This window comes from Pelophylax lessonae, assembly GCF_965119305.1.
Source record: "Pelophylax lessonae genome assembly, chromosome: 3".
In the NCBI taxonomy this organism is placed as follows: domain Eukaryota; kingdom Metazoa; phylum Chordata; class Amphibia; order Anura; family Ranidae; genus Pelophylax; species Pelophylax lessonae.
Window position 1 is genome coordinate 61,847,022 of NC_138770.1, and position 19,438 is coordinate 61,866,459.

At 42.9% G+C, this 19,438-nt stretch overlaps 1 protein-coding gene across 1 annotated transcript in view; it reads right to left on the bottom strand.

The window, feature by feature from the left end:
- CHRNA2 (cholinergic receptor nicotinic alpha 2 subunit) overlaps window positions 1–19,438 on the bottom strand; it is a 168,586-nt gene that overhangs the window by 69,104 nt on the left and 80,044 nt on the right. The window contains 1 exon segment of the mRNA XM_082251468.1: window positions 11,202–11,353. Within this exon segment, the coding sequence (XP_082107594.1) occupies window positions 11,202–11,353 (152 nt within the window).

Consider the following 19,438-nt stretch of genomic DNA (forward strand, 5'->3'; position numbering starts at 1 on the left):
CAGGCTTTAGCAAACTGAATGTAATTCAGTTAGGGTTTACATAAGGATAACTGTATATCCCCTGCTATACAGCCCCCCCTATAGACATATCTGTCTATATAAAAACAATAAACAAAAACAATGGGACAAGCCAGTAAAAATGTGAAAACTTAGTAAATTACTTTTTGGTCAATATTACGATAGAAACTCAAAATTAAACTCACTGATGGGGATGTGGACAGAAGTGGAAGTGGATGGCCTCATCTTAGGGGAGCTCCTCTAACAGCACCAATCCAAGGCATAGAAGTAGCACAGAGAGGGATCCCTAACCTGTCCACCCTCCAAAATCCTCAGACCCCACTGTAACCACAAGGAAAAGAAAAGGGAGGTATGGGCAGCAAAAGCTCACCATTTTTTTCCAAGCTGTAGAGACACCATACAGTCTTAAGCCCCGTACACACGTGCAGATTGTCAGCCGAATGATCGGCCGTCTTTTGTCCAGGGCTGTCGTGTCTGTTGAAAACTGCAAAAGACTGCACACTAATTTTGTCGGCCAACAACAGCCGACTGCAGAAGTGATGTCATGTGATGGTTAACTTTCCTTGTCTTTTTTCTTTTCTGAGCATGCCCAGTCTTGCAAATCTGCTGTCTGTCGGCCGAAATCTGTACTGACTGGTGAACAATCGGCCGTTCTGGTGTTGGCCAACAAAAATTTTAATGCTTGCACGACAGATTCTGTTCGGCCGAAAGTGCGCTGTCGGCTGTCGGAAGCATCATACTAACAAGCCGAAAATCGGCCAATCGTTCGGCAGCCGAATCTTTTCGGCCGACAATCTGCACGTGTGTACGGGGCTTTAGAATCGTGTTTTGCTCATGCTTTGCCACAGGAAAGCTATTCTTCAGCTTCTGGCTCATCCATTCAGCATGGCAGTCCTCAACAAATCTCAGCCCTCACCTATGCTACCATGAGCCCAGCAAAATCCAGGCCCAGGAGCTCAGCAGAGGCTCCAGGCCCTGGGGGTAGGGGAAGATAATTAGAAGACGCTGAAGGACTGGTTGAACCAATGTGTGAGTTTCCTACCAATGACTAACACATCTATGACACAACCCTAAAAGACATGTTGCTATCAGCGCAGAGCTCACTTCATGAAGATATGATTTCTATATGGAATCATTTAAAAGCATAACTGTAGGACTTGGGTAACAGGGTTGAAAATAAAATGAGGGAGAATTATGAAGCCTACAATGACCTTGTGGACTCTCATAATAATGAAGGATCTCCAAAAAGTCATATATCTTCAACAAATGATCACTACTCTACTGCCTTCAACTTCTCCCTATGAGGTGGATTTAGATAGGACACGTTGATTGCCTAAACCTCTACATCTCCCTGATAGAGACGTATTACATATATCCACCTTACCCTTTAAAGGAGCAGCTCAAACAGCAAGATCCATATTCTGGAATGACGTATGTTGGCCCTTCCCAAGCAACTATCTTAGCCAATAACTAATGTAGGAAACAACTTCTGCCACCAGTGGTGTATTTAGGTTTTGTGCTGCCCCAGGATTGACTAAACTTGTGCACCCCCTAATTGAAATATGACCCACCCCTTCCTGTAAAGGCCACACTCCTTCCTGTTTATGACCTGCCCTTTCATCTGTAAACCAGACCACAACCAGTCTATCAGTGCCCATCAGTGCAGCCTCATTACTGCCCATCAGGGCAGAATATCAGTACAGCCCCATCAGTGGCCTCCAGTGCAGCCTATCAGTGCATCATATCAGTACAGCTTATCAGTGCCGCCTCATCAGTGGCCATCAGTGCAGCCTATTGGTGCCCATCGGTGCAACATATCAGTGCCCATCAGGGCACCATATCAGTGCAGCCCCATCAGTGAAGCTTATCAGTGCCACCTCGTGCCCATCAGTGCAGCCTCATCAGTGCTGCCTTATCAATGCAGCCTCCTTAATGCCCATCAGTGCAGTTTATCAGTACCCACCATTGGCAACTCATTAGTGGCCATCAGAGCAGCATATTAGTGCCCATCAGTGCAGCATATTAGCGACCATCAGTGCCCATCAGTGCAGCATATCAGTGCAGCGCCATCAGTTCTTTTAAGATATTTGGACTTGTGTTTGCTGCCAATGATTGTAATCATAGGATTATGTCACTTATTTGTATAATAAATAAGAAGTCCAGAGTCATTATACAAATAAGTGAAATAATCAGTGGCAGCAAACACAAGTCCAAATTTTTTGCTGCCCTTCCTACAAAGTGCTGCCGTAGGCCTGGGCCTTGTTGGCCTATGCCAAGATACAGCACTGTCTGCCACTCTCCAAAACATTACACAATGGAAAAGTTCCATAGAGATGGGGCTATTCTGTCAAACTGCTGGGAACCAAAAATGGGGATACGCATGTTGTCTCCAACATGAAAGCTGGCTTTTGGCTTTTGACAAAATGGGGATACTCATATTATTTCCAACATTAATTGGAGATACTCATGTTATCTCCAACATAGAATGAAGTTGGAACCATTATCTCCTAGCAGGTCTCCAATTGAGTGAGCCTATGACTTAGGCATTACAAATTGTTTTGATGACCTCAGTTCCCTGTGCTTACAACTCAGTATCGACAAATATGAGAATATGAAGTGTGCTGTGATTATGCTACAGTTGCTCATCTTTCCTCTTATTCATCACAGCGATGTTATGCTGTCTATGGAATCAAACCAAGATTCTCATGTTTTTTACATTGGTTCTTCATGTGTTTTGTTACTAGTTATTTTCCACTCTCATCCTCAAGTTTTTCTAGATGCCATGACCTCGCACGCTGTGGTTTATGGCATTCTGCAATCAGGAGGATGTTGGATCCCATCTGCAACACCGGTTTCTTTACGTCACAGTACCATAAGAGGTATTTAGACCTTTCATTCTATCTAGAACAAACACTCAACCACTTCACAACTGACTCACCCCCGTTACAAACATGGTACTTAAAGTCTGGTCAATTAATGGGAAAGGACTGAACAACCCATTCAAACATAAAGCCCATTGAGATGACGCTCGTAAAAACCCTAGAAATATAATCTGTGTCCAAGAAACTCACTTCCAACTTGACAATTTATTTTCAAGCATAACATTTTTTCTTATTGCCATTAGAGAGTCTGTGAAATCAATACTACACAATAGTAAATGTATACACTCCTAATACAAGGCAAACTCTGATGTATAGGGGGCCTCTGATGGGAAGGATTGAGGCTTCTGATGATGAAGGGACGCTGCTGATGTGATGAGGGGACTTGGACGTGGTGGGAGCAACAATGATGTGGTGACTGGGGTACTCTGACGTGTTGGGGGCAACTATGATGTGAACAGGGGATTCTGATGTGATAGGGTCAAGTATGATGTGATGTCAGTGGTGTATTTTGGTTTTGTGCTGCCCTAGGCAAGGATAAAATTGGGCGCCTTCCCTCCTCCTCCTATATAAATTTGCCCCACTCCTTTTTTAACGGATGTGACTCCCTCCAAAATTGAAGGACTACATTAACCCCTGAGATCTCATGGGGGGGGGGGTGAGAGGGGATGAGAGAGAGAGAGAGGGGGTGAGGAATGGAGAGAGAGGGGGGGTGAAAGAGAGGGGGGTGAGAGAGAGGGGGGAGAGAGAGGGGGGATCAAAGAGAGAGAGAGAGGGGGAGAGGATGAGAGAGAGAGAGGGAGAGAGGATGAGAGAGAGAGAGGGGGGATGAGAGATAGAGAGAGGGGGGATGAGAGATAGAGAGAGGGGGATGAGCGATAGAGAGAGGGGGATGAGAGAGAGGGGGAATGAGAGAGAGAGAGAGGGGGAATGAGAGAGAGAGGAGGGATGAGAGAGAGGGGGATTAAAGAGAGAGTGGGGAGAGAGGGGGGTGAGAAAGTGGGAGGATGAAAGAGAGGGGGGATGAGGTGGGGGGGGGGTGAGAGAGGGAGCAAGAGAAAGGGGGGATGAGAGAGAGAGAGGGATGAGAGAGGGGATGAGAGAGAGGGGGATGAGAGAGCGAGGGGGCTAGAGAGAGAGAGGGAGGTGAGAGAGAGGGAGAGAGAGAGGGGAGTGAGAGGGGGGGGGGTGAGTGAGAGAGAGAGAGAGAGAGAGAGAGGGGGGGGGTGAGAGAGAGTGGGGTGAGAGAGGCGGCTCTAGCAACCAGTGGCCAATAGATTCTCATGTGGAGGGGGGAGCAGCTTTTTTGCTGCCCCCTGCAAAGTGCCACCCTAGGCCTGGGCCTTGTTGGCCTAGGCCGGAATATAGCACTGGGTTGAGGGACTCTGATGTGATGGGGCCAACAGCTAGTCTTACCACCCCTTTAGCCCAATTAGCCCTGTTGACCATAACAGTATACCTATGTCAAGCTAATTATATTCTTCAGCTTTTGGCTCATCCAGGCAGCATGGCAGCCCTCAACAAATATTATTTTTATCCTCTGCTACCATGAGCCAAGTAAAATCCAGGCCCGGGGGGAAATAACTCATGTTAACTCCAACATAAAATTAAGTTGAAAGCAACAATACCAACCCATGATCTCTGAGCAGATCTCAAATTGAGTAAGCCTAAGGCTTTGACATTACAAATTTATTTGACCTCAGTTTCCTCTGTGTGCTTGCAACTCAATATCGACAGATGTGAACATTTGCTCATATGTATAGTGTGAAGTGGCCCATTAATGACCCAACTTCTTTTACGTAATTGATATAGTCAGTGCCAATAGTGTCTAGCCTTTACACAGAATGTTCTGAAAACACTCCACTGCAAGTGGGATGAGTGGCTCTGACACCCCAAGGCAAAGCTTTCAGTTTCTAACAAGACTTGTGTTATTGTCCTAAGCAATGGACTCTATTGGATGGAATATATTACCTTGTTGTTTTTCTTCCCTTTCCCCTGGTCATTACCTCTTCCAATTTTGATATTATTTGCTAAATTAATGTTGAGCTATGCTTGACATTATACCTTACGGGAAATATCTGTATTATGTAGACATGTGCACATTGTAAATCCGTATTATATGCTATAAGTCTCTACCAAAATACCAATCTGCAGTCATGCTTTCTATGTCAACTTTTCAAAACCAGTATCTCTGATGTAATGGGGGACCTTTGTTGTGATCTCTAATGTGATGAGGGATCTCTGATGTAAAGGAGGGACCACTGATGTAATTAGGGTGACCTCTGATGTGATGTGGGGGACCTCTCATTTGATGGGGGACCTCTGTTGAGATCTCTGATGTAATGGGGCCCCTGTTGTGATCTCTGATGTGATTGGGGACCTCTGTTGGGATCTTTGATGTGATGGGGGAGCTGTAATTGGGATGGCCTCTGATGTGATGTGGGAAACCTCTGATGTGATGTGGGATCTCTGATGTAATGGGGCCTCTGTTGTAATCACTGATGTGATGGGGAAGCTGTAATTGTAAAGTGTAAAGTGATCTCTGATGTGATGTGGGGGACCTCTGATGTGATGTTGGACCCCTAAAACATAATGGATATTTCTTGAACTGTACCCATGACCTTTAATAGAATGACGTTGTATCTGGACCTCTTAGCAGTGGTGTGGAGCTTAAATTTCAACCCTGATGTGAAAGGAGACTCTGATGTGATGGGGGACCTCTGATGTGATGGGGGGACACTGATGTGAAGGGAGATCCTATTGTGATGGGGGACCTCTGATGTCATGGGGGAATACTGGCATTAAGGGAGATCCTGATGTGATGAGGGACCACTGTTGTGATCTCTGATTTGATGGGGGACCTCTGATGTGAAGGAAGGACCACTGATGTAATTGGGGTGACCTATGATGTGATATGGGGGACCTCTGATGTGATGGGGGACCTCTGTTGATATATCTGGTGTAATGGGGGAACTCTGATGTGATGGAGGACCTCTGTTGTGACCTCTGATGTAATGGGGCCCCTGATCTCTGGTGTAATTGGGGTGACCTCTAATGTGATGTGGGGGACCTCTCGTTTGATGGGGGAGCCCCTGATCTCTGGTGTAATTGGGGTGACCTCTAATTTGATGGGGGACCTCTGTTGAGATCTCTGATGTAATGGGGCCCCTGTTGTGATCTCTGATGTGATGGGGGACCTCTGTTGTGATCTCTGATGTGATGGGGGACCTCTGATGTGAAGGAAGGACCACTGATGTAATTGGGGTGACCTCTCATTTAATGGGGGGCCTCTGTTGAGATCTCTGATGTAATGGGGCCTTTGTTGTGATCTCTGATGTGATGGGGGACCTCTGTTGTGATTTCTGATGTGATGGGACAGCTGTAATTGGGGTGACCTCTGATGTGATATGGGGGACCTATGTTGTGATCTCTGATGTGATGGGGGACCTCTGATGTGAATGAAGGACCAATGATGTAATTGGGGTGACCTCTGATGTGATGTGGGGGACCTCTCATTTGATGGGAGACCTCTGTTGAGATCTCTGATGTAATGGGGCCTTTGTTGTGATCTCTGATGTGATGGGGGACCTCTGTTGTGATTTCTGATGTGATGGGACAGCTGTAATTGGGGTGACCTCTGATGTGATATGGGGGACCTCTGTTGTGATCTCTGATGTGATGGGGGACCTCTGATGTGAATGAAGGACCAATGATGTAATTGGGGTGACCTCTGATGTGATGTGGGGGACCTCTCATTTGATGGGAGACCTCTGTTGAGATCTCTGATGTAATGGGGCCTTTGTTGTGATCTCTGATGTGATGGGGGACCTCTGTTGTGATCTCTGTTGTGATGGGACAGCTGTAATTGGGGTGACCTCTGATGTGATATGGGGAACCTCGCATGTGATGTGTGGAACCTCTGATGTGATTTCACCAAGTGTGTGCAACCATCCTAGACTCAGGTTTACTTTTTCTTACATTTTAGACTGGGGTGCCTAAAGATTTTGCAGGGTACCTCGAGAAACGCTGATCTAGGTCACGAAACTAATAAAACTAGTATTAAAACAATAAAGATATGTTCCTAAATAGTGTGAATTTGATTGTCACTTACTGCTATCAGTGCATTGGTGGAATAATATGGAGATTACTCAACATTATTGCAATGCAATGTCACGCAGATCAGCCTTCATATATCCAATACTCCGTATTCCTCATCCTCCTTTGTTCCTTTTACTGAACATGACAGTCGTGGTGAATGCCATACACACCAGTAATTGATAGATTACACGTGTATTGAACTGTGTAGGATTTATTTCATATTAATCACTGCCTGTTCACGCATTCAGCACTTACAGATCTGCAGCACAGGCAAAAAAAGGCACGTCTCCATTAATGTACAGCCACTGAGATATACTATGTGAGATGTCTATGGAAATTAGCGGGTAAGGTGATGTACTCATATTAACAGCAATAGGAAAGAAGATGAATTATAGAGATTAGTGCTCTGTGCAAATATAAAATAAATAAATAAAACAATTGAGGACTCATGCAGACAGTATAAAATATGTAGCATAAAATATCAAATAAAAATACATAAAATATAAATTAAACAAAATAAAAAATAAAAATAACGTAAAATTCATGCACACAACATAAAATACAGAAGTATTTTCCCATCTGGGGGACACAGGTGCTGTATACAGCTGCCTATTTAAATAAGCGGCAGTACACAGATATACTGCAATACTTCCGTCCAGGATTGTAGGTCCGTACGTAAGCACGTTTTTTTTTTTTTTTTTATGCAAGTACCAACGTATACCCTCAAAAAGCCATTGTGTTAGGCAGTACCTGTGGCTCCCAGGTGGGAAAATACACCTACGTTTTAATTTTGTATGACTCCTGGCAGCCCTGTTTAAAAAAAAAAAAAAAAAAAAAAAAAGTAATTCTCTTAAAAATGTGAATGTCGTGTACAAACTGCTTTTAAAGGTAATTAATGATAATCACTCATAATAAGGATAATAAAAATGATAATAATAACAGAAAAAGTATATGCAAAAGAAATTAAACTTTGATTTTTTTTTTTTTTAAAGACTTTTTTGTGCCCCCTTTGTAAACTCTAACATTTTTTTTATTTCATTATTTATATATTTATATTTCTTTAAAAAAAATTTTTGAATTTTATTTATTTTTTTTTCCTTTTTTCATGTTTTATATAGTAAAAAAATATATAATATAAATAAAAATAATATACATTTAAAAATCATTTTCCTAAAAATGTGAAGGTTGGATACAAACTCCTTTTAAGGTAATTCATTATTGATAATATAAATAACTAAAACGATGATTATTATTATTGTTTTATTATTATACAGGATTTATGAAGCTTCAAGAGGGTTAGGAAGGCCCTGCTTCGATAACAGAAAAAGTATGTTAAACAATTAAACTTTGCCTTTTTTTTTATATATATTTTTTGTGCCCCCTATGTAAACGCTAACAAATATTTTTTCATTTTATTTGTATATATTTAAAATTATTTTAAACATCTTTAGTATTTTTTTTAATGTTTTATATAGTAAAAAAATATATTATAATAAATATATATATATATATATATATATATATATATATATATATATATATATATATATATATATATATATTTTTTTTTTTTTTTTTTAACTATAATATATATTTACAAATCATTCTCTTAAGAATGTGAAGTTTAGATTCAAACTGCTTTCAAGGTAATTCATTATTGATAATAATTAAAATGACCATGATGATGATTTTTATTATCATTATTAATATTATTATTATTATTGTTATTATTATTAATAATAATAATATTGTTGTCATTATAGTTATAACTATAATAATAACAATAATGATAATAATAATTATACAGGATTTAGGAGGGCCCTGCTTGGATAACAAAAAAGTATATGCAAAAAAAATTAAACTTTGATTTTTTTATAATTATTTATTGTGCCGCTTATGTAAACTCTAATAATAATAATATTTTATCATTTTATTTTTATAGATTTTGTACAAAATGTTAATGAATTATATAATAACAATAATATATATAATTAAAAATATTATTCATTAATCAAAAATAATTATCTTAAAAATTGAAAAATGGATACAAATGCTTTCAAGGTAACTATTGATAATAATTGATAACAACAATAATAATGCAGAAATATGTTTTATTGTATTGAAAATAATACTAATGATAAAGTGTAATAAATAATTGTAATTATGAAAATTATAATAAATTACGATCCATGATAATAATTGAATTTGAAAAAGTTTATGTCAAAGAAAAACTTTTTTTTTATTCATTGTGGGTATTTGAAATAAATGACATACATGAGCAAGGCTGCTTAGAAAAGAGTAATGCCTGATGTCCTAATATTCATTGGCAGATTATAAAATTATATTGTATACAACACTCTGTAGAGTCCTGATTTATACCAGAAATGGTTTCAAGTGAGACAAAAATTAATAAAAACAAACAAACAAATAAAAAAATTAAATAAAGAAAAAAAATAAACAAACAAGTAAAAGTAAACAAAAAGTAACTTTGTTAATTTTTTGAGAGCAAATAATTTCCCTGAAATTCTGAACACGGCATTACATGAGGAAACCATCTTATGTCACTGAAAGGCTAAAATCCATTCCACTGAGGGTGTTTGCTGCATGGGGATACGGCGTGACGCAAGAAGCAGAAAGCGATGGCCTTCTAGCTATTCACATTCTGTTACTATGGAAGTGTATTGGCGGTATTGGGCGCACAATGGCTGTTTATCCATTTTCTATCACCTCTCCCTCCGTACTGCTTGATAACATATGAAAAAAAAAAATTGAATCCTTATTATGTGCGGGATTACGGGATAAATCCACATTGCTGGGTAATTGTGTACACCGGACTGACTCAGAATGAATCGTTCCTTTCAAGGATTTGCCATGGTGACTATGAAGCAGTGTCTGTTGCGGGGCGCGATTCTATGAAGACATCAGCACACATCGTATCTACTATGTAACACCCAACGCTGGCCAAAGGTTTTTCTAGGCCTCTATAGAGGGGAAGACATGGCACCCATTCAACCCTTTCTATAGTGGTGCTTTGCAGACCACGTTATGTGCGTTGAGCATTGCCACCCTATAACAGGAAGTGCTTGAATAAATCCCTTCATTGCAGGATCACCAAGGACTTTATTCATAAAAGCCACAGATTTAAAAGAAAAGTATATCTAAAGTCACATGTAGAGGTTACCGAGGGTGGTCTGCATGCAATAACATCCTGCCTAGGATCCCTCACTCCTCCAGACTGGCCTCCGCCCATCATAGTGCCCCATCATTGGTATCAGTGGAAGGAATAGTGCCCCATCATTGGTATCAGTGGGAGGAATAGTGCCCCATCATTGGTATCAGTAGGAGGAATAGTGCCCCATCATTGGTATCAGTGAGAGGAATAGTGCCCCATCATTGGTATCAGTGGGAGGAATAGTGCCCCCTCATTGGTGTCAGTGGGAGGAATAGTGCCCCATCATTGGTGTCAGTGGGAGGAACAGTGCCCCATCATTGGTATCAGTGGGAGGAATAGTGCCCCATCATTGGTATCAGTGGAATGAATGGTGCCCCATCATTGGTATCAGTGGGAGGAATAGTGCCCCATCATTGGTATTAGTGGGAGAAATAGTGCTCCATCATTGGAATCAGTGGAAGGAATAGTGACCCATCATTAGTATCAGTGGGAGGAATAGTGCCCCATCATTGGTGTCAGTGGAAGGAATAGTGCCCCATCATTGGTATCAGTGGGAGGAATAGTGTCCCATCATTGGTATCAGTGGGAGGAATAGTGCCCCATCATTGGTATCAGTGGGAGGAATAGTGCCACATCATTGGTATCAGTGGAAGGAATAGTGCCCCATCATTGGTATCAGTGGGAAGAAAAGTGCCCCATCATTGGTATCAATGGAAGGAATAGTGTCCCACCATTGGTATCAGTGGAAGGAATAGTGTCCCACCATTGGTGTCAGTGGGAGGAATAGTGTCCCATCATTGGTATCAGTGGGAGAAATAGTGCTCCATCTATGGTAATAATGGGAGGAATATTGCCCCATAATTGGTGTCAGTGGGAGGAATAGTGCCCAATCACTGGTGTCAGTGGCTATGCCCTACTGTTGCTGAAGGTGCGGGGGGATGCCTCAAGGGCCAAATAAAAGCATGCAAAGGGCCCAATCCGGGGCTACAGTTTGGAGACTATTGGTTTAGAGGATTTATCAGTATTGCACTCACCACATCTATGAGCTGGGCAATGGACAATCCAAACTTGACAATGACGACGTCTGAGGTATTTGGGACTGGCCTGGACCATCGATTATACCCTCTGAATAGACTCTTGAACAGGCGTTCTTCTGCGTGAGTGCGCGTCCTCTGCAGACATGACACTGACAGATAAAGAGACCAAGTTCAGAATTAGTTATTAGTAACTAGCAACAACCAGACCAGGCCTTTTCTGGCACTTTTTGTTTTTGCATGTACAATTTTTATTTTTTTGCTAGAAAATTACTTCGAACCCCCTCTTTTTAGCAGAGAACCAATAATAAAATGGTGATTGTTGCAATTTTTTATGTCACATGGTATTTGCGCAGCAGCTTTTCAAAGGCAATTTTTCTTTGTGAAAAAATACACTTTAATTAATTTTAATGCAGAAAAACACAACGTGTTACCCAATTTTTACCCATAATTTTTAAGATGATGTTACAGACTGTATTTGCATAGGTGACGCACATGTGGGATGCTGAGCCTCAATAATTGAAAGAACTGGAATCCTCTTAGAAATTCTGTCTATAGCCCTACAGGACAGACAATGTACAGTCCACATGGGCTTTGCTGCTTAACTGCAGACAGGAAACTATTATAGAGAAAAGGCATAACATAAAGTTTAAAAGTATAACTGAAGAAAACACTTTTTTTTTTGATAGAGTGGAAAGGAATTTGAACACTTTTCAGGTTTTTATTGCTGTCTGTGCCCCTGTTAGGGAAGATTCACCCTCTCTATTGTTTCCCGTTTACCATTGTCATTGAAAATGAAAGTAAAGAAAGTTCCAGACTTTGGGCTGTCCCAAGAAAAGTAATAGAGGGGAAATCTTCCAATTGGGACACTAGTTCTGGTGGCCTGGGGGGTCCGCAAGGGATTCCCTTAATTTGTTTAACTTTGGGACAGGAAGTAAAGGGAAATTTCCTGAAATGAGACAGATGGTGAAAAAAAAATATCTGACAGGGGTTAAAACCCTCCCTTGCTCTATGTCAGTGTTTCTGAACCTGTTTTCAGTTAAGGCACCCTCTAGAATTATGAACAATTTCAAGGCACCTTCTAGAATTATGGACAATCTCAAGGCACCTTCTAGAATTATGGACAATCTCAAGGCACCCTCTAAAATTATGGACAATCTCAAGGCGCCCTCTAGAATTATGGACAATCTCAAGGCAACCTCTAGAATTATGGACAATCTCAAGGCACCCTCTAGAATTATGGACAATCTCAAGGCACCCTCTAGAATTATGGACAATCTCAAGGCACCCTCTAGAATTATGGACAATCTTAAGGCACGCTCTAGAATTAAGGACAATCTTAAGGCACCCTCTATAATTGTGAACAATCTCAAGGCCCCCTCTAGAATTATGGACAATCTCAAGGCACCCTCTAGAATTATGGACAATCTCAAGGCACCCTCTAGAATTATGGACAATCTCAAGGCACCCTCTAGAATTATGGACAATCTCAAGTCACCCTCTAGAATTATGGACAATCTCAAGGCACCCTCTAGAATTATGGACAATCTCAAGTCACCCTTTAGAATTATGGACAATCACAAGGCACCCTCTAGAATTATGGACAATCTCAAGGCACCCAATAGAATTATGGACAATCTCAAGGCACCCTCTAAAACTATGGACAATCTCAAGGCACCCTCTAAAATTATGGACAATTTCAAGGCACCCTCTAAAAATTATGGAAAAACTCAAGGCACACTCTAGAATTATGGATAAACTCAAGGCACCCTCTAGAATTATGGACAATCTCAATGCACCCTCTAAAATTATGGACAATTTCAAGGCACCCTCTAGAATTATGTACAATCTCAAGGCACCCAATAGAATTATGGACAATCTCAAGGCAGCCTCTAGAATTATGGACAAGCTCAAGGCACCTTTTAGAATTATGGACAATCTCAAGGCACCCTCTAAAATTATGAACAATCTCAAGGCACCCTCTAGAATTATGGACAATCCCAAGGCACCCTCTAAAATGATGGACAATATCAAGACACCCTCTAAAATTATGGACAAACTCAAGGCACCCTCTAAAATGATGGACAATCCCAAGGCACCCTCTAGAATTATGGACAATCCCAAGGCACCCTCTAAAATGATGGACAATATCAAGGCACCCTCTAAAATTATGGACAATATCAAGGCACCCTCTAAAATTATGGACAATCTCAAGGCACCCTCTAAAATTATGGACAATCTCAAGGCACCCTCTAAAATTATGGACAATCTCAAGGCACCCTCTAACATGATGGACAATCTCAAGGCACCCTCTAAAATTATGAACAGTCTCAAAGAACCCTCTAAAATTACAGACATGCTCAAGGGACCCTCTAAAATGATGGACAATCTCAAAGCACCCTCTAGAATTATGGACAATCTCAAGACACCCTCTAAAATTACAGACATGCTCAGGGCACCGGCACCCTCTAAAATTACAGACATGCTCAGGGCACCCTCTAAAATTACAGACATGCTCAGGGCACCCTCTAAAATTACAGACATGCTCAGGGCACCCTCTAAAATTATGGACAAGGCACCCTGGTTGAAAAAGGCTGCTCTATGCAAAATAAAAAAAAAAAAAATAAGTTTTTGCCTGTAGTTCTACTTTAACCATCGATGTAACTACAAATGTATACCCCTCCTGCCCCTTCCTTGTCCCAGACCTGATCCCACCACTGCCATATTAGCCATACTTTGATGCAGGAGCTGGAGTTCAGCTTTAAGGAAGTTTTATTCTGTAAATTGCAGCGCTTGCCACACGTTCCTAATCTGTTGATCACTTGCGCTAAGGGTGTGCGGAATTATCTGTGCGCTGTGGCGTGTATATAAAGGATTAGTCGCTTCCATTGTTCTCCGGGGACCGTGGGTGGACAATTTGATGTGGATGCTGCTTAGTAATTCTGCAACAGTGTACAGTTCTTTCCTGTCCTTTCTTTAATGTATTTTTCAGTTAACCAAAGAAAATTTCTTTATTTGTCCTCCCGATCCAAAAGAGCAAATACAAAGACAAAACATATATTTATATCGTGATTTACCTGTCTGGAGATTGGAAGATTAGAGAATATGTCACCCCAACATTTTCTATTCCTGATTTGTGCCTGCTGTACCATGTATGAAAAAATATCCTGTTCTCTTTGTATTGCTTCCTTTGTGATCCGGCCAACCCCTCTGTTTTCCTGTTTCGAACTGACTACGCTAGGCATGAGAGTGCCTCCATCCAAGTGTGGTCAGCTTTCTGGCTGTGCTGGGAGCACAGCCCGTCTGTCCTCCAATGATCAGACTTGTGCTGACACGCCCCCACCTGCACAGCCATTCAATGGGAAGATCAGTGTTACGCTGTTTCTCCACCCCCAGCTCTTCTCATCCCACACAAGTCGCTCCGACTTTAGACGAGGTTCCTGCACTACTTTGGTCAGACTCTGACACGACTTTAATGCCATAGAGCAAGGGTGTCAAACTCAATTTCATTGTGGGCCACATCAGCATTATGGTTGCCCTCAAAGGGCCGGTTATACCTGTAAGATTAGATGTCCAGAGCACCCCACACCCCTCCCCCCCTCCTTGAGATGTCAAGACCCCCCCCATCAGAAGTCAAGAGTCACCCCACCCTTCCTTACATCACAATGCACCCCCTTACCTTGTGCTGCTGCCAGGAAGAAGATGCTGGTGGATCTAGCATAAGAAAGTACAGGGTCTAGAGGATGAATGGAGTCAGCTTCCAGAATCTGCTGAATGCTGAGACCAGGGGAGGCAGAGACAAGGTGGTGTTGCAGCTGCACAGAGAGGCGCAGGATCTGTAGGAGGAGTTCTGCCCTCCTCTCTGCTGCGGACTGCTGAGAAAAGGGGGGGGGGGCAAAGACAAGCCTTTCTTCAGCTGCACAGAAAAGGCAAAGGAGTTCTGTCCTTTCTGCTGTCAACTACTGAGACAAGCTGGGGGCAGAGACAAGGGGGGTGCTACAGGAGAGGTGCAAGGGCCACATGAAATGACCTGGGGGGGGGGCGCATTCGGCCCGCGGGCCTTGTGTTTGAGACCTGTGCCATAAAGTGTAAAAAGTCACATTAACCACTTGCCGACCGCCGCACGACTATCTACGTCGGCGGTCAGCCCCTCACAGGCAAAGTGACGTAGGGCTACGTCACTAGCTTGTGAGGGTCTAGGGAGCGAGCGCGCGCCCCCGGAGGCGCGCTCCCGCTCCCGAGTGGTCACGGACCCCCCCGCGCGTGTGACCGGCGGACCCGATGTCCGCCGGCCACTCTGCGATCGGCGGGGGAGAGGGAGAAAGTCAGGCAGCTTGTGTAAACAAGCTGCCTGTCATTCTCCTCGCTGTATGAGAGCTGATCACATGGATCTACTATGTAGATCCGTTGATCACTCTGCATACAGCTGAAGCCCCAGCCAATCACAGTTAGAATCACGCCCCTAGGGACACACACAGCCCCTCCCTCTCAAATAAAGTTAACCCCTTCACTACCAGTGTATTTTTACAGTAACAGTGCATATGTATAGCACTGATTACTGTAGAAATGTCACTGGTAACCCCAAAAGTGTCAAAAATGTCAGTCAAGGGTCCGATCTGTCCGCCGCAATGTCGCAGTACCGCAAAAAAAATCGCAGATCGCCGCCATTACGCATTAAAAAAAAAAACAACAAAAATGACAAAAATCTTTCCCTTAGTTAGTAAACGCAATAACTTTTGCGCAAACCAATCAAAATACGCTTTTTGCGATTTTTTTTACCAAACATAGGTAGCATAAAACAAATTGGCCGAAAATTTTAAAAAATTTTGATTTTTACATTTTTTTTGGGGGGAATTTCATATAAAAAAAAGGGAAAAATATTGCTATTTTTGCAAAATGGACGCTCTTTTTTTGTTTATAGCGCGTGATCAAAAAATCGCACAGGTGATCAAATACCGCCAAAAGAAAGCTCTGTTTGTGGGAAAAAAAGGACGCCAAATTCGTTTAGGTACAGCGTCGCACGACCGCGCAATTCTCCGTTAAAGTCACGCAGTGCCGAATCGCAAAATACCCCCTGGTCGGAATGGGGGTAAAATCTTCCGGGGCTTAAGTGGTTAAGGCCCCTTTCACACCGGTGCGACTTGTCCAGCGACTTGGGACTGCAATGTAACAGAATAAAAATTGGCCTAAAATGATGAAAAAATTTGATTTTTAAATTTTTTTTTATTGGAAATGTTATATAGCAGAAAGTGAAAAATATTGTTCTTTTTTTTCAGAATTGTCGCTCTTTTTTTTGTTTATAGCGCAAAAAATAAAAATCGCACAGGTGATCAAATATCGTCAAAAGAAAGCTCTATTTGTGGGGAAAAAAAAGGATATAAATTTTATTTGGGTACAGCTTTGCACTACCACGCAATTAAATAATGCATTGCCGTATCACAAAAAATGACCTGGTCATTAAGGGGGCAAATCCTTCCGGTCCAGAAGTGGTTAAGCTTAGTTGGCAGAAATGTAAAAATTGCTCTGCTCCTTAAGGTGTATAAGGGGGTAAAAGCTGAAGGGGTTAAATCAAATTGTTATTTCGGTATAAGAATACATTTTATCTTGTAGCTGTGTACCACAATCCCTTGAGCCATCTATTTCATCGAATCGAGCCATCTTCCTATCTAATTAATTAGGAATTGTTTGATGCCTACTAATTATGAGCAATAGCATTTGAGCAGAAAGCCAACCCTAGAAGACAGCCTTGGACAGGACCCTAAATCTCATGTAACCTGTGCCAGGCTGCCCTTCCTGGAAAAAGCCGCTTGATGATAAACGGCTTGAATTTGCGTCAGACGATAAAGAATGGAATGGATTCTCATCTACAAGGCGTGACAGCCGGAGAGGCCGGGTGATGAATAGACTTTGCGGGGTCCAATGCAAGTCATACATATAGAAGTCTGTTTCTCATTCTCCTCTCTTGGACGCAGAGCTTACCCAAAGGACAGAAGGACGCAGCCGGAAAAAACACGGAAAACTAACCAATCAGAAGTTTGCAGTCTATCTAAAGATCTGAGGAGCAAATACTTTGATACAACTTATAATAATAATTATATTAATGTATAATAATATATATTAATATATAATAATGTATATTTAGTATCTATCAAACCATAACAGGAGAAAAACAGAATAGGAAATGTATATTATTTGGTAACCTCTGCTCTGAGTACTAAAGTCTACACACCTGCTGTGCCCATTATGAGGGGTCCCCACCATCCCTATGCTGAGTTCCTGGGTCTGTACACCTGCTGTGCCCATTATGAGGGGTTCCCACCATCCCTATGCTGAGTTCCTGGGTCTGTACACCAGCTGTGCCCATTATGAGGGGTCCCCACCATCCCTATGCTGAGTTCCTGGGTCTGTACACCTGCAGTGCCCATTATGAAGGGCTCCCGCCATCCCTGTGCTGAGTTCCTAAATGTGTACACCTGCTGTGCCTATTATGAGGGGTTCCCAGCATTGCTGTGCTGAGTTCCCAGATCTGTACACCTGCTGTGCCCATTATAAGGGGTTCTCACCATTCCTGAGCTTATTTCCTTGATGTGCTGAGTTCCGGGGTCTGTACTCCTGCTGTGCCCATTATAAGGGGTTCCCACCATCCCTATGCTGAGTTCCGGGGTCTGTACTCCTGCTGAGCCCATTATGAGGGGTTACCACCACCCTTGTGCTGAGTTCCTGGGTCTGTACACCCGCTGTGCCTATTATGAGGGGTTCTCATCATCGCTGTACTGAGTTCCCAGGTCTGTACACTTGCTGTGCCCATTATTAGGGGTTCTCACCATCCCTGTGCTGAGTTCCCAGGTCTGTACACCCGCTGTGCCCATTATTAGGGGTTCCCACCATCCCTGTTCTGCGTTTTTGGGCCTGTACACCTTCAGTGCCCACTATGAAGGGTTTCCACCATCCCTGTGCTGAGTTCCTAAATTTGTACACCCGCTGTGCCTATTTTGAGGGGTTCCCACCATTGCTGTGCTGAGTTCCCAGGTCTGTACAACTGCTGTGCCCATTATAAGGGGTTCCCACCATTCCTTAGCTAATTTCCTTGGTCTGTACATCAGCTGTGCCTATTATGAGGGGTCCCCACCCTTCCTGAGCTGATTTCCTGGGTCTGTACGCCTACTGTGCCTATTATGAGGGGTTCCCACCATTGTCGTGCTGAGTTTATAGGTCTGTACACCTGCTGTGCCCATTATACATGGTTTCCACCATTCCTGAGCTGATTTCCTGGGTCTGTACATCTGCTGTGCCCATTATTAGGGGTTTCCACCATCCATGAGCTGATTTTCTTGGTCTGTGCACCTACTGAGCACATTATGAGGGGATCCCACCATCCCAGTGCTGAGTTCCTGTGCCTGTACAACTGTTATGCCCATTGAGGGGTTCCCACCATCCCTGTGCTGAGTCCCCAGTTCTGTACATCTGCTGTGCCCATTATAAGGGGCTCCCACCATCTCTGTGCTGAGTCCCCAGTTATGTACACCTGATGTGCCCATTATGAGGGGTTCTCACCATCCCTGTGTTGAGTTCCTGGGTCTGTACACCTGCTGTGCATATTATGAAGGATTCCTATCATTCCTGAGCTGAATTCCTGGGTCTGAACACCTGCTGTGCCTATTATGAGTTGTTTCCGCTACTCCTGTGCTTAGTCCCTGGGTCTGCACAACAGCTGTGCCAATTATTAGGGGTTTCCACCATTCCTGTACTGAATTCCAGGTCTGTACACCTGCTGTACCTAATATAAAAGGGGTTCTTACCATCCATGATCTGAGTTCCGGGGTCTATACACTAGAGATCGACCGATTATTGGCAAAGCTGCTATATTGAGGGCCGATCTGCACTTTCCCCGATATATCGGAATCGGCCACCAAGGTTACAGATATTGCCGATATTTCGGGAAAGTGCTTGTACCGGAGTAATGCCTGCAGCTAGAGGCATCACCCCAGTACCGGCGTCCATAGCCAACAGACGGCTGTCTTGTAATGACAACCGATGTGGCTGAGAAGGAGACGTCCCCCCTCCCCTCCCGCCGCCTTCCGCGGCTCGCCCGGGTCTCCCGTCCCACCGGGAGACTGGGGCAACCAGCCTGCACGGCCACCGAAGACCCGATGAAAGCCGCATTCGGCTCTGATCGGGTCTCCATGTAAAAACCCGGAAGTGATGTTATGACATCACTTCCGGGTAATCGGCGCCAG